Source organism: Pyrus communis, chromosome 16, assembly GCF_963583255.1.
Source record: "Pyrus communis chromosome 16, drPyrComm1.1, whole genome shotgun sequence".
NCBI classification, from domain to species: Eukaryota; Viridiplantae; Streptophyta; class Magnoliopsida; order Rosales; family Rosaceae; genus Pyrus; species Pyrus communis.
The window spans coordinates 10,000,225-10,022,478 of NC_084818.1; the positions used below are offsets into that span (position 1 = coordinate 10,000,225).

General features: G+C 38.9%; 2 protein-coding genes across 4 annotated transcripts; both read left to right on the top strand.

Annotated features, from left to right (window-relative positions):
- The first annotated feature begins 2,111 nt into the window (after positions 1 to 2,111).
- On the top strand, positions 2,112 to 5,749 carry LOC137720175 (protein KINESIN LIGHT CHAIN-RELATED 1-like). Its single transcript, XM_068459191.1, has 3 exons — positions 2,112 to 3,227; positions 3,779 to 4,687; positions 5,347 to 5,749. The coding sequence occupies exons 1-3, from the start codon at positions 2,632 to 2,634 to the stop codon at positions 5,579 to 5,581; spliced, it is 1,740 nt and encodes a 579-aa protein (XP_068315292.1). The 5' UTR covers positions 2,112 to 2,631; the 3' UTR covers positions 5,582 to 5,749.
- Positions 5,750 to 6,614: 865 nt separating this feature from the next.
- On the top strand, positions 6,615 to 20,800 carry LOC137719993 (uncharacterized). Of its 3 annotated transcripts, XM_068458982.1 has the most exons (17): positions 6,615 to 7,074; positions 7,581 to 10,313; positions 10,554 to 11,013; positions 11,746 to 11,974; positions 12,453 to 12,617; positions 12,901 to 13,173; positions 13,295 to 13,540; positions 14,173 to 14,565; positions 14,668 to 16,056; positions 16,226 to 16,282; positions 16,981 to 17,409; positions 18,014 to 18,237; positions 18,768 to 18,901; positions 19,053 to 19,322; positions 19,421 to 19,599; positions 19,714 to 19,817; positions 19,856 to 20,800. In XM_068458982.1, exons 1-16 carry the CDS (start codon positions 6,669 to 6,671, stop codon positions 19,807 to 19,809), a joined length of 7,683 nt encoding a protein of 2,560 aa, XP_068315083.1. In that variant the 5' UTR covers positions 6,615 to 6,668; the 3' UTR covers positions 19,810 to 19,817; positions 19,856 to 20,800. The 3 variants fall into 3 exon arrangements, with proteins under 3 accessions (XP_068315083.1, XP_068315082.1, XP_068315084.1); XM_068458981.1 differs by having other exon boundaries at positions 19,714 to 20,800; XM_068458983.1 differs by having other exon boundaries at positions 6,928 to 7,074; positions 7,601 to 10,313; positions 19,714 to 20,800.
- Positions 20,801 to 22,254: the final 1,454 nt, after the last annotated feature.

Sequence of the window (22,254 nt, forward strand, 5' to 3'; positions counted from 1 at the left end):
GGATTAATTACACTAACATTCTCTAATATTTATCGAGTTTTAAGAAAATCCTTCTTATATTTGAGACATTACAGTAAGAACCCTCTTATTTTATTTCACTTTTAAATAACCCTTTAGTCAAAATTCTAATTATAAATATAAAACTCTATCCTTAGAAATTACTTGAAATTAATATCAAAAGATTTATAATTATATATATAAAATTACGAAACATTAACACCAAAAAGAAAATGACAAGACAACACAACACGTCACAACATCAACCCGAGGGTTTCAATATTGTAATTTTTGTTCTACTTTTGATTCCTTGGGCCATCCCAAGACGATGAAGCTTTGAGTTGTCGCCTTAATTTTTCATTTGAGTGGATACAAAACCAAATACTTATTCTCAATTGTTCATAGAAATCCACACTATAATACATAAACATGATTGTTTTCTACCACTGAAGTGTCTTCTATTTCAATTTTTTTTTTTTTTGTAGAAAGTAACTAGCTGAAGTACATATTAAATTCATAAAAATAGAAATAAAAACTTAAATTACTCTTATACACAACAATATTAATCTAAAATCACTCTTGTTTATAATTTTTCTATGGAAGACATAACCAAGATTAGTTTTGATATGTATGATTTTTTATTTTGGTATTTTTGAGTGGTCCAGAAAATTGACGGATATAGGAATCTACTTGATCTTTGTAATGGTTGGATCTCACATAAAATGTGTACCATTGAAGGCCATTTTGGGAAACCTGTACTTAAAAAAAAAAAAAAAACTGTTTATATTGTGCTTTTAGAATAATCAGTTATAAAATAAAGGAATTAATGAACTGTATTTAAAAAAAATGTTGTGAGTATAAAAAAACAATGCAAAAGCGTTTGATAAACTTTAATGTAAAAGTAATATAATTGTATATAATTACAAAAAACGGACATAATAATGATGGGTAGTGGCAACAACGGTAGCGAGGCCAATGTTGGGCTATGGCTACTGTAATGGTGGGGGTACAATGTTCGCACCAATAACAGGGTATGGTATTTAGGTTGTAAAGGTAGCAATGGTGTTAAAGTCAATGATAGAGGCGATAACGATGGTTGTGGTGGTGGTGGTGGTAGATTATGGATGTGACAATGCCAATGATGGTGGTGGTAATGGCCGTGGTGGCAGTTGTGGTGCTAGTGACGGCGATTGTGGTGGTAGTGGTGCGATGGCAGTGATAGCAATTGTGACGATTATAGTGGGACGACAGTGGTGATAATGAGGATAGTGGTAATGGCGGTAATGATTTAAGGTTAATAGTTGTAGCGGTAGGTGGTGGCGGTCGTTTGTTCTCTAATGGAGAGGATGTGAATAGAAGGATAAATAATATAAATTTTTGAGGGTATATAACAATTAAAAATATTCATTAAACGTCCAACTTTTTTTTTGTTTTATAAAAACAACTTATAAAAGTTGTCGTTTGGAAGATATTGCTTTAAAAATAATGAAAACTAATGAAAAAGGCTTGAAACTTTGAGTTTTAACAATAAGGAAAAAAATGTGTTGTAAGTGAAAGTACCATGATTGACTATTTAGAGTAAAAATTTGGTTTTTTGTTAAAGTAAACAATACCGGGAGTTTTTTGTTAAAGTTTCCTTAAAAATAAGTAATGTATTTTACTTTTATAGATTTGTATCATCTCTTGAGCTTAGGAGGCTGAGTCTCCTGAGCAAATCACACAGACCGTTGGATTTTAATCCAACGGCTACAAATAGGAGACCTCTCTAAAAATTATAATAATTGTAGCCGTTGAATCAAAATTCAACAACCCGTGTGATTTGTTCAGGAGACTTAGCCTCCTAAGCTTAGGAGAGGATCCAAATCCTACTTTTATCAAACTTTTTTACATTTTAACTTTTTAACTTTTTAACTTTAAAATTTGAACAGTTTTGTATATAAGTAAAAACAATGTCAAACAAAGTCTGAATGAGACGTAACATTATAACCGGACCTGAAAATAATCCAATAATTGCAGAACAGATACTCCGGCCCACGTTGTGGGCCGATAATTACAAAACAGCAGAAACCAGCCAGCTCCAGCCTTCTCTGACTCTCTCTCTCTCTCTCTCTCTCTCTCTCTCTCTCTCTCTCTCCTCTCTCGTTCTATTCCAGTCAGCAGAGCAGAGGAACATTACAGACGAAGCAAAGCATAGAAAGACAGCGCAGAAGGAAGTGAAAAAAAAAGAAGAAAAATTACTATAATGGATTTCGTATCTCTGTTGGTCCCCTTTTTCGTTTTAAAGCTGATCATCAAATTAAAGCACTCCAACCCCAATTCCTCCATCATTGGGCGTCTCTTCCAAGCAACCCTCCATCCCCACCCCCATTAACTCTCTCTCTCTCTTTTTACCCACCTAATCTCTCTCTCTCTCTCTCTCCACACTGAACCAAATTCAAGTTTTTACCAGCCCCTTATCAGTTCCCTACTTCTTGTAATACAGAAAAGGAAACCCAATTCAAATTCTTCATTTCCGCAGCTATTTCTCACCACATTTGGTAAAATTTAGCTAAATTCAGTTGTGGGTATTTGAAATATATCAATTTCTAGCTTGAATTTATCGAATTTGATTCTGGGTACCTCAGCTTTTCAGCTATGCCAGGCTTAGTCTCACCCAAAAACTCGCCTCTTGGAGCACCTTCGCCGCCAATTTTCGTACCCGACCCGGCCCGCAAAACAGAGCACTCCAATGGCGCCAAAACCCCATCGCCTTCGACCACTCGGGCCAGACCCGCCAAAAAACCAGCCTCAGAGAAGCTACCCATCGACGAGACCTCGCTCGACAACCCGGATCTGGGTCCCTTTTTGCTGAAGCTCGCCCGGGACACTATTGGGTCGGGTGAGAACCCGAATAAGGCCTTGGACTACGCCATTCGGGCATCCAAGTCATTCGAGCGCTGCTCGGGTCCTGGTCTTGACCTGGCTATGAGCTTGCACGTAGTGGCGGCGATATGCTGTAATTTGGGCCGGTTTGAGGAGGCGGTTCGGGTCTTGGAGAGGTCCATTGAGGTGTCGGATCTGGAAAATGGGTCGGATCATGCTCTGGCAAAGTTCTCGGGGTACATGCAGCTGGGTGACACGTATTCGATGCTGGGACAGCTTGAGCAGTCTATTTTATGTTACGGGTCGGGTTTGAAGATCCAAAAGGAGACTCTGGGTGAGTCGGATCCGAGAGTTGCGGAGACTTGCAGGTGAAGTAAAGCTCATCTCTTTATCTTGCTTGTTCAGCTCTACAGGCTCATTTTAGCTAGTAATGCTGTAAAATTGCTACATTGCGCCATGGTTTATCTGGTAGTGAAATTACCATTATCTTAAGGATTAGTTGTGGGGCTATATGACTGCTTTGGTTAGTCTGCTCGCGCTAGTGGGCGACTCACAGCAGTTGATACATTTAGCCATGTGTGAACAACTCTCAACCGTTGATACACGCATCAACGTTTGGAGATGTCCACTCGCCCGCGGCTATTGTTAACAATTGATTAATATTGTAGGATGTCGCATGAATCAATGGTTATCAAACACTTACTTTGCGTTAACAACTTATCGATGTGTGCAGAAATTTGACTGTGTCACTTGTATTGATAGGCTTATCCACTTAGAACTTGCTTATGCAATGTAATTTCTTCACAATTACCTGTACTATGTTTTCTTATTATCCTTGGAAAACAAAAAAATAATAATTAGAATTTAACCACCGTAAAAATGTGCTGGAAACACAAACATAAGACATTGGAAATGGCAGGTACCTAGCAGAAGCCCATGTCCAAGTAATGCAATTCGATGAGGCGGAGAAATACTGTAGGAACACGCTTGAAATCCGCAGGAAGCACAACTCGCCAGCGTCTGTTGAAGAGGCTGCTGACCGGCGTCTCATGGCTCTCATTTATGAGGCAAAGGGAGATTACGAATCTGCACTTGAGCACCTTGTCCTTGCAAGCATGATAATGATTGCCAATGGACAGGACAATGAGGTTGCCGCTATTGACATGGGCATTGGCGATATTTACTTATCTCTTTGCCGCTTTGATGAGGCTGTTTTCTCCTACCAGAAAGCACTTACTGTCATGAAATCCATGAGGGGCGAAAATCACCCTTCAGTAGCATCCGTCTTTATTCGCCTTGCTGACCTGTATTACAAGACGGGTAAGTTAAGAGAGTCTAAATCCTACTGTGAGAATGCTTTGAGGATATATGCAAAACCTTTACCTGGAATCGTACCCGAGGAGCTTGCTAGCGGGTTGACTGAAATCGCAGCCATCTATGAAGCTGTCAATGAGCCTGAGGAGGCACTGAATCTCTTGCAGAAGGCGATGAAGTTATTAGATGATACACCTGCACAGAGGAGCTCTATCGCAGGAATAGAAGCACAGATGGGCGTTATGTTCTACATGGTCGGGAGGTACAGGGACGCTTGGACGTCTTTTGAGAGTGCTATATCAAAGCTTAGGGCCGGCGGGGAGAGGAAATCTGCCTATTTTGGTGTTGTGTTGAACCAGATGGGATTGGCTGGTGTGCAGTTGTACAAATTGGACGAGGCTGCTCAACTTTTTGAAGAAGCAAAGGAGATACTTGAGCAGGAGTGTGGCCTTTGTCACACCGATACTCTTGGAGTGTATACTAATCTTGCAGCAACATATGATGCCATGGGAAGGTAACTCATCTTTGACACATAAGCTACAAGGATTTCTTAAATTCTGTAAATAGTTTGTTTTCGCTGCTATTAGAATCTACACAGAAGCACTTAGGCGGCAGACGTCTATGCCCCATTGTTTATACTTATGATCACTTTTGTTTTGTTTTGTTTTATGTTGAATTATTGTTTATCAAAAAATACTTTTGCTTGCAGTGAGCTTGTATGTCTAAGATATAGTGGAAGTATAGATAGTGAACAATTTAGCTTGTAGAGTTGATGCGGTCTAATATGGGAGGCCTGTCAAAAGTCACTTTAGTAAGGAGTCCTCACATTTGCTTGAAGTCGTAATCAGTTGCTACTCCCTGGTACTCATGATGATCGTTCCCCTATTCTTTTGATCTTCCGTGGGTAATTGTCAGGCGGCTGATGTAAAGTAAAAGGTTGAAGGCTTGTATCAGAAAGTAGAGATGCTTGTCCATTTTGAAATCAATTACAATTTATACTTTGAGATCATAGAAAATTTTGCGTGTTTGCAGAATTGCTGAAATGCCGAGCGTCGTATTAGGTTTTTTTGATTATCCAGTCGTAAAACTTGTATAGGGATTTTACCATGATGTTTGAGTTCTGTAGCAAGTTCAGTTTGTCCTTTGAACATGAAATTCTGTTATTTATTACAGAGTAGAAGCTGCAATTGAGATGTTGGAGCACGTCTTAAAGGTGAGGGAAGAGCAGCTTGGGACGGCAAATCCAGATTTTGACGACGAGAAGAAAAGGCTAGCTGATCTTTTGAAAGAAGCAGGAAGGGCAAGGAACAGAGAAGGAAAATCGCTTGAAAATCTCCTCGATCCCAACTCCCAAAAGACAAAGCAGGAAGGATCCAAGAGGCGGTCTGGATTTGGATACAAAACCTGACAGAGAACGCCTCTCTCCCCGGCTCTTCTTTCCCTTGCCGCAAATTTTGTGCATATCATGTTTAAGCTATTTAACTTCCACTTGGTTTCACTTCCTGTATTTCTTTTACTCTCGTTCACTTTATTCCTGGATGCTTCTCTTGTGAAATTTAAGTCGTGTTTGGACCTTTGTTGAACTGTTTTTTTTTTCCTATCTGGTTCCTTGCTTACTATCAAGGTTGTGTTGGTCACTGTGTAAGTTACCACTGCTCAAGAACCAAGACCCGAGAAAGACTCGGCTGTCACCCGGGATATAACCCACGTGATGAGTGTTATAGGAACATAGATATATCTCGGTTGTATGCAAGAGGCTCTTGACGATGTGAGTTTTGCTTCTAGGAGACTACCAACCAAACTAATGGACAATAGCAGTCTAAACTGCAGTCCAAAACCCTCAAATGGAAGTCATACAAGCCACCAAAAACACATGGAGATTGAGTCTTATAGTTGCTAAACTTACCTATATTTCAAATTCATAGTGTACACAAAAATAAAGAATCATATAAAGTTGTAAAGTTTAGGCTTAACGGGAGCTGACCAGTGCCTGAAGTTCGAAAATATTACCTTATCGGATTGAAAATCTTGATCCATATACTTATTTTTGGTCAATTAATCAATATCCAAATAAATTCATTGAATCGAATCTTGAGAAGAAAAAAATAATCAATATAAAATGATATTATTCAACCTCAAACTCATTTGAATGTAGCAAGTAGCATGACACGCTTACCACATACATACAGTAGTAATTAGGGCAAATTGATTTTTCTTTTCAATTTTAATTTCAAGTAAATATTCGAATTTGGTACATTTTTTTTTAATATTGTAAAAAGAAAATATCACTTTACAACCTTGAGTTTGATTCGAATTACACATGGAGATGGAGGCCATTTCAGTGATTTTGCCTTTGGTCTGATGCAAATATTTTTTAGGGTCGTTTCGCCTACACGACGTCGTCTCCTTCGCGCCACAATCAACGTCTGCCCTCTTCCTCCCTCCCTCTTCTTTCTATTTTCACGCGCTCACCGTCTCACCAAACCCAAAACCCAATGCCGGACGCAGACGCACCCTCCGCTTCCCAAACCTCTATCTCCGCCGCGGGCCCCACCCAGCACCTCCCACTCCAAATCCTCAGATCCGACCCGACACCTCCTGCCCCGACCCGATCCGACCCACCGGGATCCACCATCGACTGGCTCCCCGACTTTCTGGAATTTTCATGGGTCGCCTACGGAGCCTCATCACTACTAGTGATCTCCCACTTCCCCTCCCCACTCTCCGATACAGAAACACTCATCGGACCCATTTTCCGGCAGGTATTCGAGCTCTCCGGCGACCCCTCATCGGCCGTCGAAGCTGTCTCTTGGTCCCCTGCCACGCCCTCGATTGGCGAGCTTGCTGCCGCAGCTGAGAATTGCGTTTGGGTGTTCTCGCATGACTCGGCGACGTCCAAAGGTGCGTGATTGTTGGAGGTTGTTTTAGTGTTTGGTTACTGAGAAAATTGAGAGAGAAAATGAAAAGTGAATGTTAAGGTTTTGAATTGACAGCAGGACTTGAATGAATGTCTAGTAGCAGGTGTGTAAACTGCTTGCAGCAAAAAGGTTTCATATTTCCTGTTTGGTTGCTGAAATTTAAGATAGAAAATGAGGTGAAATGTTGATATTTTGAATTGGCGACTGGACTTTGGGCATAGAGTACAGAGAAGCGGTTAGATGTCGAACGTAGTTGTTTTCTGTTTGGTTTCTGAGAAAGCAAATCAGGAAAGGAAGTGATATTTGATTACAAATACATTGACATTCTTGTGATTTTCTGCATTCATGTGCTACAAAATGGCAATATGATTAATGTTGGCTTTTAGTTCCTAAAAGTTTAGTAATTTATTATAGGCAATAATTCTGTATTCTTTTGTTATTAATTTGGTTTGTATGTATTAAATTTCAAATCTTTTTACTCATATTCAGGTTCTTTTTGTTGGAGCCAGAATGCAGTACTTGTACAGTCGACGAAGGTTAAGGCAATCAGATGGACGGGCTCAGGGGATGGAATTATTTCCGGTGGAGTTGAGGTGGTTTTGTGGAAAAGAAATGGCAGGTTTTGGGAAATTGCTTGGAAGTTTAAAGCAGAGCTGCCACAAAGTATGGTCACCGCAACTTGGTCTCTCGATGGACCATTTGCAACTGCAGCTTATCAGAGTAAATGGCAGACTGAAGGATTGTCAACTAATAAGGCTAGCAAATGTGTGTTAGTATGTCAAAGTGATGGAAAATCTGGATTTTTGAAATCCGAGCTACATCATCCTCATGCTGTCTCAATGATTCAATGGAGACCATCTACCGGAAGGCATTTAAACAGAGATGCAAAACATCCACCAAGGCAATTGTTGCTCACTTGTAGCACAGATGGAACTGTTAGGTTATGGTGCGAGGTTGATGAAGGAAGGGGAAGAAAATTTGGTAAGGACATGAATGACCCCAAAACAATGAGATGGTCATTTTCTGTAGCCGCTGTAATAGAGATAAACCAGGCTTTGAATGGACTTCTGGGCACTGATATATATGTGATGTGGGCTATAGAAATTGGGGGTGTATGTAAAACTAGTGAAGGAGCTAAACAAATTTTCTCCACAAAAGGTTATCTGCAGGACCAGGCTGGTAACTGCGAGTGGATAATTGGGTTTGGCCCCGGAATGTTGGTAAATTTGTGGGCTATACACTGTCTCGACGATGTCTCACCAGTAAGATTTCCCCGGGTTACTTTATGGAAGACACAGAAACTGCAAGGTCTAAAAGTGGGACATTCTAATTGGACTGGACTTTCTAATTGTAAAGATGGAATACCTCTTAATAAAGTTGTTATCTCAAGGAACTGCTTGTCTGGTCCACCAACATTATGCTCTTCGGTTCATTTATTACCTTGTAATTCCTTGGTTTGGTCACAAATACATACTCAGACGTCAAATAATATAGAGGATGCACCCGTTAATAAATCTGGTGTGGAGAACATCTTATCATGTTCAGCTGGTGGACTCCTGAATTTGGATGGTCATGCTGGAAGAATCTTACAAGTAGATGTGCATCCTTATAGCTGTGAAGTTGAATTGGCTGTCTCTTTAGATTCTTGTGGATTACTTCTTTTTTGGTTCTTTTCTACCATTTCCAACTGCATCTTGCACCGCCCAACATTAATTCCAACATGGGAGCTTTGTGGGAAGCTTGCGACTCAAGGTTCATACTCCAAATATACAAGCTTGAGGTGGGCACCATCAATCGGAAATGAAGCAGTTATTCTTCTTATGGGACATGCTGGAGGGATTGATTGCTTTGTTGTAAAAGTTCATCACAATGAGGAAGAAAGTATAGAATGTCACTACTTATGTACAATACCTTTTACAGGTCATGGTCCTTTTGTGGATGGTCCTGCTTGTATCTTTTCAATTCCTTTGCCTTCAACTTGTCCTAAAACCCTAAAATCTAATAAATTTTTGCTTTTGGGTGTATGGATGAATGGGTTTCAGGCTCTTTCTTGGGAAATAACCTTGCATTCTTTTGATTTGTCAAGAAGCTACTGTGAGTGCAATTTTGATGCAGGAAATGCGTCTGAAGGCAGTATGTGGGGATTTGAAACTACTTTTGCCGATAAAAGATATTGTCTTAATGTAAAACCTTGCTCATCACAGATCCCAGATCCTCACATGCATGATGAGGTTACAAGTTTTGCTGTGGTCTACCCGGGAAGAAAGATATCTATGGAAAAGAATTTGGCTTCTATTATTGATCGATGCTGTCCTCCATATATTATGGCTACAGGTTGCTCCGATGGTAGCTTGAAATTGTGGAGGAGTGACATGGATAAGCCATCAACACCTCACATTCCATGGGAACTTGTGGGTAAGTTTCAGGCACATCAAGGACCTATTAGCCATGTATGCTTGTCTGACTGTGGTGGTAAGATAGCAACCCTTTGGAAGGAGCTTTCTTCAAATACTGTTAGCACTCTTCATATATGGGACTCTGTACTCCTAGCAGGTGCAGGGTCTTTTATGCTAGAAGGTACAATATCCTTTGGTCAAGATCTTGTTGCTTTAAATTGGCTATCATTTGGAAATGGTCAGATATTACTTGGAGTCTGCACAAAAAATCAGTTGCAAGTATATTCCCAGCAGCGTTACGGTGGCCAGACTTTATTAAACTCTGAAAAATCATTGAAAACTGATATATGGGTCTGCATTGCGTCGACTCATACCTTCCCTCCCATTAATGATTTCTTTTGGGGCCCCAGATTGTCAGCTGTGTTTGTTCATAGTAGCTACTTTTGTGTAAATAGTCAGTGGTTATTCCTTGCAGATAAGAAACATCTTGTTAATGTAGATCCAAGTTACATCATGGAAAATTGCTTGGATTCTGTGGGTGGAATGGAAGAGGACATTAGTTCTGGAATTTTCATTGATTGTGCACTTGGTCAATTTAGTAAAATATTACTTGATGACAACAGAGGAGATTGCAAGTCTCGTATTCCATTGGAGATTGATTTGAAAAAGGATTATCTTTCTAGCAGCTTGTTTGTAGCAAGGGCTCAACTGAAGTGTAGTGGGGCTACTAAAGTAGGTATATGGACCATGCATGACGTGGTTGAGCAGTTAAGTGGATCTCTGCCAGTTTATCACCCAGAGGCTCTATTTATGAATATCTATTCAGGTATTAATATCACAGAAGTTCAAGTGAGTTGTGTGGTACTGGTTAAAATCTTCTATTCATCCCCCTCCCCCACTCACTCTCACACCCTACACTCTCTGCATGTCTCTTTTTGTCCCAATTTGAAGTTTCCAAATTGTCTTTTACTTCTAAAGAATCCTTTTTGAATTCCTTGTTTTCCAAGTAAGTATTTTTTGTAATATTTAATTAGTTTAATAAACAAGGAATCTGTAATGTGTTTAGGAAATTGGAAGCGTGCTTACATTGCTCTGAGGCATCTTAATGAGTTTCTCTCTTCTAATTCTTCTCCCGAGAGGAAGTGTAGCCCTGCAAAGTCTAGCCATTGCATTCCGCAGATTCCTTTGTCAAATTTCTTTGATGCACATATCTCAATAAATTCAAATGACAAAGGATTTAAGTGGAGTGGTGATGCATCTGTATTTACGTCATCTTCTCCGTTTCAAGTAGGCTTTGGCCAATCTACATATGGTTTGGACTCTTATGGTTCCAGTAATATGATCAATTCTTCCTCAACAAAATCTGAACTCAATGACTTTATTGAGCCTTTTGAGAAGTTGTACAAGTCAGCAGCTATAAGTGACATAGAGAAGATTCAAATTCTTTCCATTATAGATCTACTTACTGAATTGTGTAGTTCAAACTCTAGTTCTGCATATGAAAGTCTTGACGAACCTGGACGGAGGTATTTCTGACTTCTGTACCCCATTTTGTATTCTTTTATTTGAGTTACAATTCTTGAATTTGATTAGAGGTACATTCACAGTGAACACTAATTTCTAGCTAACATAAAACATGAAAAACTGGATTTTAGGTAACAACAGCCCTCCAATTTGCATAACTATAAAAGGGTAGGTCTGAAACCCAATAGAAACCCAAACTGACAACCATCCCACAAACCATCTGCACCCTCCCCTCTATAATTTTTGAAGACTCTTATATTTTGTTCCATACGCACCATTCAAAACACAGCCAACACACAGAGTCCACAAAGCCTCTTCTTTGCCCAACCATATATACTCTTATTGGAAGTGTGTGGTGATGGCTATTTTCTGGGTGATTTAAAGGGAGAGGAATAAAATTATATTTGACAATGGGAGGAGCGAGGAGACATTTTTTCGTTGGAGAGGGTTCGCTTTTGGGCGTCTCTATGAGCCTTGTCTTTTCCAACTTTAGGGGTACTAATCTTTGACATTTAGGGAAATTTATAGTGAAAATATCTATGTTTCAGCTGGGTAAAATATCCAAGAATAAAAGGTTGAGCAGTGATGAATAATTTTTATCTAATAGTGTTGCATAAAACTATACTATTTGCTCATAACTTTTGTGAAGTTGTTTAGTTCTTTATAGTGATTCAAACAATGTTTTCACTTTTTCTAATTCTTCTATTTTATTCTGAACTGTCCATTCGTTGTAGGTTTTGGGTTGGATTGAGGTTTCAGCAACTACATTTTTTCCGAAAGTCTGGTAGATCGGCATCCGTGGAAGAGTTGGTAATTGACTCCAAGTTGATTGGATGGGCGTACCACTCTGATTGCCAGGAGAATTTATTTGGGTCGTTTCTACCTAATGATCCATCTTGGCAAGAAATGCGGAATTTGGGTGTAGGATTTTGGTTTACAAATACAGCACAGTTGCGTTCAAGGGTAATACTCTAAGATTATTCTTTGTATACTTTTATGCACTAAACTAGGGAAATGGCTCTTCTCAATCTTCTTACATCACCAGAAAAGCCGGTTCTCTTCTTTCCAATTTCCCAAGCAGTTATCTAGAAAAATAAAAAAGATTAAAAAAAAACGTAGTAGTTAAACCTGTCTGTGATGTCCATACATTTTGGCAAAGATTAATATGCATTGTGTTGACCAAGTGTACCAAGGCAATAAATTGATCTCGCATAAGCAATGAACCTTAAGTATATAAATAAAAATAAAACAGTTTCAAAAGGCAGTTAATTTGTTTAGTTTTATTATTGTGCGGTAATTTTAGTTTATCAAGTTATGGTCATGTTTAAGATGTTCAGTGACTTCATGCAGCTTCCTTATTGTGCTAGGAATATAGTGATTAAAATTCTCTTCATGATTTTATGCAGTTAGGACATGACTCTGTTTTTGTCTTTCACTATAGATGGAGAAACTGGCAAGATTGCAGTATCTGAAAAGGAAAGATCCTAAAGACTGTGCATTGCTGTACATTGCACTGAATAGAATTCAAGTTTTGTCTGGCCTTTTCAAAATAAGCAGGGATGAGAAGGATAAGCCCCTTGTTGGATTTCTTTCACGCAATTTTCAGGTACTTTTAAATTTATAGGCGGGTAATATATAATCACTTGTTTAGAAGATTATAGAGAAGGAGTTCTGTCGGAGGAAATGTTTCTTCTTGAGTTGAGGTCCTCCTTGTCCCATATTTTTTTCTCTTCATTTATTGGTGCCAGTATGGACTCTCTCTCTCTCACATTTTTTTTACTACTAACTATCAGTTGAACTTGACCGGTAGATTGTCTTAACAATATTCAATCTTAGGTTGTCTTAACAATATTCAATCTCAATTTTGCATCCACGTTTTATTCTTTCAGGAGGAGAAAAATAAGGCAGCGGCTTTGAAGAATGCATATGTCTTAATGGGGAGACATCAGCTGGAATTAGCAATTGCTTTCTTTCTGCTTGGAGGTGATACTTCTTCTGCAGTCAATATTTGTGCAAAGAACCTTGGGGATGAACAGCTTGCATTAGTTATCTGTCGACTAGCTGAGGGTCGTGGTGGGCCACTAGAGAGACACTTAATTACGAAGTTCATGCTACCATCCGCAATTGAGAAGGGCGACTGTTGGTTGGGAAGCCTTTTGGAGGTGTGTTTATATAGTTTAACACAAGTATTTCTTGTTAAAATGGACTCTGCCACTGTCTGTGATGTGCTGCAGCGCAGTTCTTTAGATGTCATACCTTACGGTGACTCTTCTTGATTTGCAGTGGGAGCTGGGAAATTACTCTCAATCTTTTACATTCATGCTTGGTTTCCAAATAAATTCTGCAACTGAAAAGTATGCACTTTTGTCCAACGGTGCTCCTTTTTCAGACCCAAACGTTGGTCTGTATTGTCTAATGCTAGCAACCAATAATTGCATGAAAAATGCCGTTGGGGAGCAAAACAGTGCATTACTCGGAAGGTGGGCAATATTGGCTACAGCTACTGCATTAAACAGATGCGGTCTTCCAGTAAGTTTACTGTTTCATCCATGCTGTTGTTTTGAATGATATATGCTGGATGCGAATGTAGTGTTTTAGGTGATTCTTCCTTTTATGAAAGATTAATGACATTCTGAAATGTTGGCCATATTATTGTCTCATGTTAACCTGTTCATGAATTCCATAATTTATAGCTCATAACCTGTTTCTATCAAAATACTGCTTGAGTTTTGACTATATAGTTTCACCGTCCAGTTTATACACTGAGATGCTATAATCTGTAGGACTTGCCTATACAAACTGGTTTCTTGTCTTTGTACTGGAATATGTTGATGATTTTTTCTGTAGTAGGCGGATAGGTGTCATACTATGTGTACCATGTACATCCAGATCTCTGTGATGAACTTATCCAAAAACAGAAAAGCCTCCCGCCAATTTTACATAAAAACTCCATACGACTTTACATGTATTGAAAGGCATTCGAATTGGTTGTGCATATGGTTTTGCACTTCTTGTTACAACTGCTCTTCTAAGGTTCATACTGCTTTCTATTGTCTTATGGTTTGTCAAGTGTAATTGGATTTTATTGTATAGGTGTATGATTGGACAATTCTTATGTTTTGTAAGGATATGCGACTAATAAATCTCATACTTATTGTAAGCTTGAAGCTTTGGAGTACCTTTCGTCTTCACCAAACATTCCTGGGGATACAGATGAAAGGGGTACGTCAGATCTTGGGCATTCTGAAAATCTGCGTTCAATTCTAAATCCTTCTCCCAGAAATTCTAGCAATTGGTTATCGAGTAATGTAGCTCTCCATCTGGAGTTCCAAGCCAAATCAGATTTGACACTTCAATACTTATCAAAGTTGGTAAGAGAGCATCCAAGCTGGGTGGATATTGTCTTTGGATCTTTTCAAGATAGTACACCTGTAAGGGAGTGCAAAAATCAGGAATATGTAAAAGTTCTTGAATCTTTCCAACAGAAGTTATACACAACACTAAATCAGTTGGAGCAGAAGTTTTCAGTGGTTCCCTTCCATCTTGTTAGCATGGTACATTTATAGCATGTGATGTGATCAAATCTGTTAGTTTGTCTGACATAAAGTGATTAGTTGTCCTAGATTGACCTTATTTTTTTCCTTTTCATTCTGCAGATTTTAATCTCGCTGTACGATTATGGGCTGTGGTTTGTTGGATATGATATATTACATAGATACACTGCTCAAAATCAAGATCTAGATAAAATCCAAGCAGCTGACAAATTCCTATCATATGCTCTTATGCATAAGCCGCTTTTGAAGGCCACCAGAGAAACTTCCCTTTTGTTTTCACGCGTTATTGTTGCCTGCGGTATAACATGCTCTGTTCTGAAGTCGCCTTATATTGAAGACAAAGTGTCTGGTGATAGTAGATCTACAGGGTCAGATGCTTTGGAGTATTACTTTCAAGGTCTTATACTGTTATTGAGGAGTTTAAGGGCTGCTTTGGGAACGACATTTTGCTCCATCACGGAAGATCTCATCATGGAACCCCTTACAATCATTGATTTGATCGAGTATTATGTACATCTTGCATATGCTTGGCGTCATAGAAACTCAAAAGTTCTCTTACTATTGGTGCAACCCCTTCTGATCACATTTACTAATGGGCATACACCTTATGAAGTTGATATGATGAATATGAAGAAACTCCTCACCCAGATTCCAGAGGTGGTGGTTCAGAATAATGTGGGCCTTCAGGTTTCTCAAGAGAGAAATATGACGCATTTGGTTCCAGAAGATGAAAGATGGCAAATCATAAGTGTTTGCTTATGGCAACACATATCCAGATTCATGCAACATAACTTAAACATGTTGTCGTATAACCTTGATGATGGCTGTTTTGCTGGTGAACCCCATCGAAAATATTTTTCATGGGCACCTAGCTCTGCAAGTTTAGATTCTGATAGCAGCAGTCTGAAAGAACTGATTGGGCTGGTCTCATTGAGCTTAGTAAAGTTATTGAAGCCCACACTTTCACAGGTTGCCTCTTATCATGTAAAACAGCTAGCATCACTTCTACAGCACAAAATGGATAATGGGTTGCGCGTAACGACTCTTGTTTGGTTAGAAGAATCTAACAAGTCTCAACCCGGAGCTCTCAATGAGCATCTAAATCAGGATAATGTCAAATTGGACACGATAGGTGAAAGACTTGAATCTGATATGTTATGGGATGCCTGTGCTGACCCTAAAATAATATCCGAAAGTTTTGCCCAGGAAAAAGTAGACTTGTCTCACTCTCTTGATCATAAACCCTCTAATGGATGGGGTACCATAAACAGGGGCATTGGAGCTGCAGATGAAACTGAGGAAATTCACCATCATGAAGTTGCACTCAATAGTAGTTCTCCCAATAGTGAAGCTGGATCACCTGCTAAAAGTGTATTTCGGGGTGGGCATTCTTTCCTTGGTGCCTGGCAGAAAGACACAACCATTACAAAGGAAGTCACACCTTTTCTAAACCCAAAGGAGATACATAAGAGAAACGGGGAGCTTTTGGAGGTACACATCTCTTCATTTCTTTCCTCTATAACTTTTGGCAATTTACAAATATTATATTGATCACTGCATGAAGATCTTTGTATTGAATTAGGGTTCTAAATCCTGAAAGAGGACATTTTTTGGCACTTTTGATGATATTTTTTTAGTGATTATCTTCTATCTGGATCAGGCGTTGTGTCTCAACTCCATTGACCAGAGTCAAGCTGCACTTGCAAGCAACCGAAAGGTATGTTCCTTCACTTGAACCCAAATCTGGTGAGGAAATCCTTAAATTTATTTTCATACGACTAACCATCTTCTGTGTCTTAACACTTCTTAAAGGTTTGATTCTATTAGCTTGGGCGTGCACTAGATATAACCTCCTATATTTTTTTCCTTGAGAACTGTGATAAGTACCTCATGTATTTTGGTCATCAAAAAGCCCCAAAAAAAAAAAATGTACTGAAATACATGCCATATAACCAACTAGTAGGTCCACAATGATGTTTAAATTATTGCATATATACTACTTACTCCCCAGAAATGTGTCCTGTGTATTTAAAATTGTTAAATTTCATTTTCCTTTGATTATGGAGTTCTCTATATACCTACATAAGCAAACAAGTAAAATTGAAGTTGAAACTTCAGCTTAAGAAAACAATGAAAATTTTACTAAAACTGTATAAATTTATTGAAGTTGAAACTGCAGCTTAAGAAAACAATGAAAAATTTACTAAAACTCTAAATAAATTTATATTTAGTTAGGATCTTTCCTACAATCAGTTTGCCTGCTTTCTTTATCGCAAGATCAGCTCTTCCAGAAATGCATATATTGTAAATGATTTAAACTGATTTTTCAATTTTGACAAATGTCATTGTTTGTACTTTGCACCCCGTATGGGAGCGCATCTGAGAGAGTATTAATTTCAACTTCTTGTGGTTCAGGGGATTATATTTTTTAATTGGAAGAATGATATGCCTTTCAGAGATCAATCAGATTATATCTGGTCACTGGCTGATTGGCCACCAAATGGGTGGGCTGGTTCTCAGTCAACCCCTGCTCCAACATGTGTTTCTCCTGGTGTTGGTCTTGGAAGCAAGAAAGGAGCACACCTTGGATTGGGTGGAGCAACTGTTGGCGTGGGTTCTTTTGCAAGGCCGGGAAGAGATTTGACAGGTGGTGGAGCATTTGGGGTTCCAGGTTATGCTGGTATGGGTGCATCTGGTTTAGGTTGGGAAACTCAAGAGGACTTTGAGGAGCTTGTTGACCCACCAGCTACTGTGGAGAATGCAAATACGAGGGCTTTTTCCAGTCACCCATCTAGACCTTTCTTCTTGGTTGGGTCTAGCAATACACACATCTACTTATGGGAGGTATGAAACTTTTGACAGTGAAGTTATTGGATTTGCTTCAAGATCCTGTAGATACTATTTGCAATCTGTTATCTGATATCTGCATTGGGTTTCCTTGAGTGGTTTTTGTGAAGATTCTTATAGATCTCAACAGAGCAGGATAGAATCTTAAGGAAAGTCTTCTTACGAGGATATTTTAAATTGTATTATCATATAGTATTTTGCTTGATGACTCTTGTGGTCAAATCCAAAGTTTTTTTGTTGATTACAGTTAACTACAATAATTTGTTACTAGGGTGCATTCAGGCAGTATTTTTTTTTTTTTTTCTTTTTTTTTTTAGACATTCATAATTACCCCAGAAACATTATATCTTTGTCCCCTTTGTGGTAACTGGTAACTTATATTTTCATCATACACTTGTATGTTATTCTACCCTGACCTCCAATCTATCCTGCACACTTTTTGTAAAATATTTCTTCCTACAATGCACTATGAAGAATGCACTGAAACTATGTTCAAATACAATCATAATAAGTGCTGTAAAGTGCAATCTTGTGAATGTTTTGCCATCTCTGTATGTCACCTTTAAGGGCATATAATTATATGTAAATTTTATAAATGCAGTTTGGTAAGGACAAAACTACTGCAACTTATGGAGTGCTGCCTGCTGCAAATGTCCCTCCGCCTTATGCTCTTGCATCAATATCCGCTTTGCAGTTCGACCACTGTGGACACAGGTTTGCTACTGCGGCCTTAGATGGAACTGTGTGCACGTGGCAGCTGGAGGTCGGAGGAAGGAGTAACATTGGTCCTACGGAGTCATCTCTATGCTTTAACAGCCACGCATCGTAAGTGCTATATAAATTTTAAAATTCATCACACAATTCCAATTGTTAAGCTCTTAACTACGTTTTGGAAAAAAAGTGTAGCATCAGGAATTCTTTTGAGCATTGCTGCAGTATGTGTTAAGATGAAGTAACAGTAACTTTTGCTTCAAGATTTTTTCATTTTGGGATGGCTACTTCCCTCGTTATGATTTAATGCAATCACTCTATGGTGATAGCAGAAACCTGATATTATTGTAATACCCTCGTATAGTTCTGGACTTCATTGTGTTCAACAGTTTGTTGTTAACCTAAACTTTAACTGTTTAGGTGGATGTTGATCCATAGCAAATGACCATTTGTATTGAAGTGCTTATCTATTGACCTTGATTTATTATTGGTAACCTTTTTCAGCATGTTTGCTTAATTTATGTGTGTCATTTGGTTGTCTAGTATTGTTTGTCTGTATGTGCATGATTATTTGTTGACCTGTGGTTAACACTCAATTTTAGTCTGATAATTTCTTATCGTTTCAACTGTAATTTCATTTGCAGCGATGTTGCTTATGTCACTTCAAGTGGATCAATCATTGCTGTGGCTGGATATAGCTCCAATGGTGTTAATGTGGTTATATGGGATACATTGGCTCCACCTACAACCTCACGAGCTTCTATTCTTTGTCATGAAGGTCTCTCTCTTTCTCTCTTTCTCTCTCTCTCTCTCTCTCTCTCTCTCTCTCTCTCTCTCTCTGTGACACTTTGGACATTGTTATTAACTTTCTTGTCCAGTTAATAATTTTTCTTGATCTTGTATATGCCTTTATTTTTTTCTGTGTGAAGGTGGTGCACGCTCTCTTGCTGTGTTTGATAATGACATAGGAAGTGGCTCTGTTTCCCCACTTATTGTGACTGGTGGTAAAGGTGGTGATGTCGGACTTCATGATTTCCGTTACATTGCTACTGGAAGGAGTAAAAGGCATAGGCATTCGGATAAAGGTGAACAAGTCATCAAGACATCACCGAATAATGATACGCATTCTGAAAATGGTACCAAATTTGGGGAACAAAATCAAAATGGGATGCTTTGGTATATACCGAAGGCTCACTCAGGTATAACCTGATTAATTTTCATGCAAGAGTAACTGTGAATAAAATTATTTGTTGGATCACTTATCATTTAACTTTTTACTGAATTAATCTGGGTGAAGGGAGTGTGACCAAGATATCCATAATCCCAAACACGAGTTTGTTCTTAACGGGAAGCAAAGATGGAGATGTTAAGCTTTGGGATGCCAAGAACGCTAAGTTGGTACATCACTGGCCGAAGTTGCATGAAAGGCACACATTTTTGCAACCAAGCACTCGAGGCTTTGGCGGAGTAGTCCAGGTAAGTCCTTTGTTCATCATATGTCTGTATATGTATTGTAGTTAGACACAGTAAGTGATTTCTGTTACCTCGTAAGATAAATTACTTAAGGTGACACCACATTCCATGTCATAGGCTGCTGTTACAGATATAAAAGTCGTTTCACACGGTTTTCTTTCGTGCGGTGGAGATGGCACTGTAAAGTTAGTTCAACTCAAAGACCACATCTGAACTCATGGACAATAGGACTGACTGCAGAAAACACGAAATTTTGCTTAACCGTCCACAATTCAAAGTTGGTGATTGGTGAAAACGAGAGATACTTCCCACATTGCTTGACTGTTGCTTGTCACTAGCATATACTGTAGTCGACTGGAGGATGAAATGACAAAGAGACGCTCCTGGAATTTTTACGCGTTTGGACAAGTGAATGCGGTATGAACTGTATAACGTTTCTTGCTTGGAGGCGTCTTCCAGGACCATACAATAAGAAAAGAAATCGGATAGGAAGTTTATTGGTTTTTCACCGTGATCTTCGAGCAACGTTGTTCGGAAAGCCGGCATGGTCGAGTGTATTCCGTCGACTGATCTACCCTTCTCATGGCAGTGTCTGTTTTCGAATTACTTAATGTGCATTTTGTGCTGAAACAGAAAAATAACCCCTTATTTTTATCTACCTGTAGTATTTTGCATTAACTCAAAACTGTTCCAAAAAGCTATTAGGAGAGAATGTAAAGTGAATCAATTTTCCACCATTTTACGTTATATTTTACTGAAAGTTTTTTACTGCCATTCCAGCCCCCGGACAGAAAGTAAAAGAGAAAGGAAAAGGAAATGTCAAGATATTCTCTGTGGTCTCGACCCTGAATCTCTGATTGTCTGTGGGAAGAGAGGGTGAGTCTGTGGGCAGAAAACAGCACACGATAAGCACGTGGCACTTCCGGTTTGCATTGCAAGCAACTACAAAAAAAGTCAAGTGCTTTTAGTCTGCTTTTGGTTGTAACTTTTACTGGAAGGAATGCTTCTAACTTGGTTCACACCTTTTGCCCGTTGGATAACTAAAATTCCCATCAATTAGGCCACTTAATCAGCCTTTGTAGGTTGTCCATGCTTGGCCACAAATCAATGGGCACACCCTGAAAAATACCTCATACCTCTCTTGATCTTTCGTATTGAGTCGTGACGATGATGTTAAAACATGAGCATCAAATTCAAAACCTACTAATACCAAATCTTTTGAAACGCTTTTATTCTTTGATTTGAGATGAAATAACACATCACTCGTGTGATAGAATGTGAGGATTCGGCTCTCAAATCAATTGGCAATATGTGAAGTGGCACGAAATATTAGGTGGGCACACACTATATACTCATGGCTGCCTTGATGATCACTATGTTCAAGTAAAAACAAATCATATTCAATTTTGTACGTAACTTATACTAGCATCAATCATGCGTGATAGTGACATAACCGTTGATGATTATAATTCGTGCGGTATACACTATATCCAACGCACATCAAGAACGACTATAATAACACCATGAGATCAACGCTAGCACAATCTAACGCACATCAACGATGACTATGATAGCATCACGAGATCAACGCTAGCACAACTCTACATATCATAGTCACCTAATTCAAGATCTTGGTGATTAATTCAAGCTAAAATCCTAACCCTTTTAAACAAAAGGGTCCACCTCATCACTCTCTCTCACTTGGTCATGGGGCCCACCCTAGATGCCAAACTTCGCTCCATATTATCAATGTATATCTATTACCTGGGAGAAGCCGAAATGGTTGGTTGGTCTATTTGGACCCCCCATCCCTAGAAAGATTTTTTTTATAAATATTATAATATATTTCTATTTATTTTATGATACATTGAATAATTGCTTGAATATTGATTACTTTAAAAAATTTCTGCCAACCCACTCATGTTCGGGATTTGGATGGAATTGGATCCTCTCCGAGGCAATGCCTCAGGATCCTTCTGACCAGATAACATGAGCTGTTGAATTTTGATCAAACGGCTACAAACAAGGGCTTCCTCTAAAAGTTATAATAATTGTACCCGTTGGATCAAAATCCAACGACCTGTGTTGTCCGGTCAGGAGGATCCCGAGGTATTGCCTCGGAGAGAATTCAATTCCGATTTGGATTTCATCCAAATCTAAATTGTGGGAATTCTTGAGATTCTCACATTTTAATTATTCATCGTGCATTGTGAGGTTAGAAATTATTTAATTTTTATTTAAAATTAAATACAAATGATATCTGATGAAAATTGACAACATGATGTACAATAAACGGTTAAACGTGAGAATTCTTAAAATCCTCACAAAATAGATCCGAAAAAAACCTTTTTCCCCATTTGCCTTGCCCCGCGACAGTTTTCCCTCTAAAAAGACTAAAAAATAACACTCCAAAGGGTACAATCCTATCCTATGTAATATGTGGACCCATCTTGTACCCTTGGATCTCCCATTACCGCCACGTGTCACGAATCCACCAACCGACTGCAATTTTACATCTTCGAGTGGATATCATATATCGGTATTTAATTTCAAACCCAAATTATGAAACATGGGCCCCCCACACGACAAAGACTATGCTGGTAACGCCAATACGGCGTCGTAGGAGTCTCGAGGGGCAGTACAATATTTGGTTGCTGA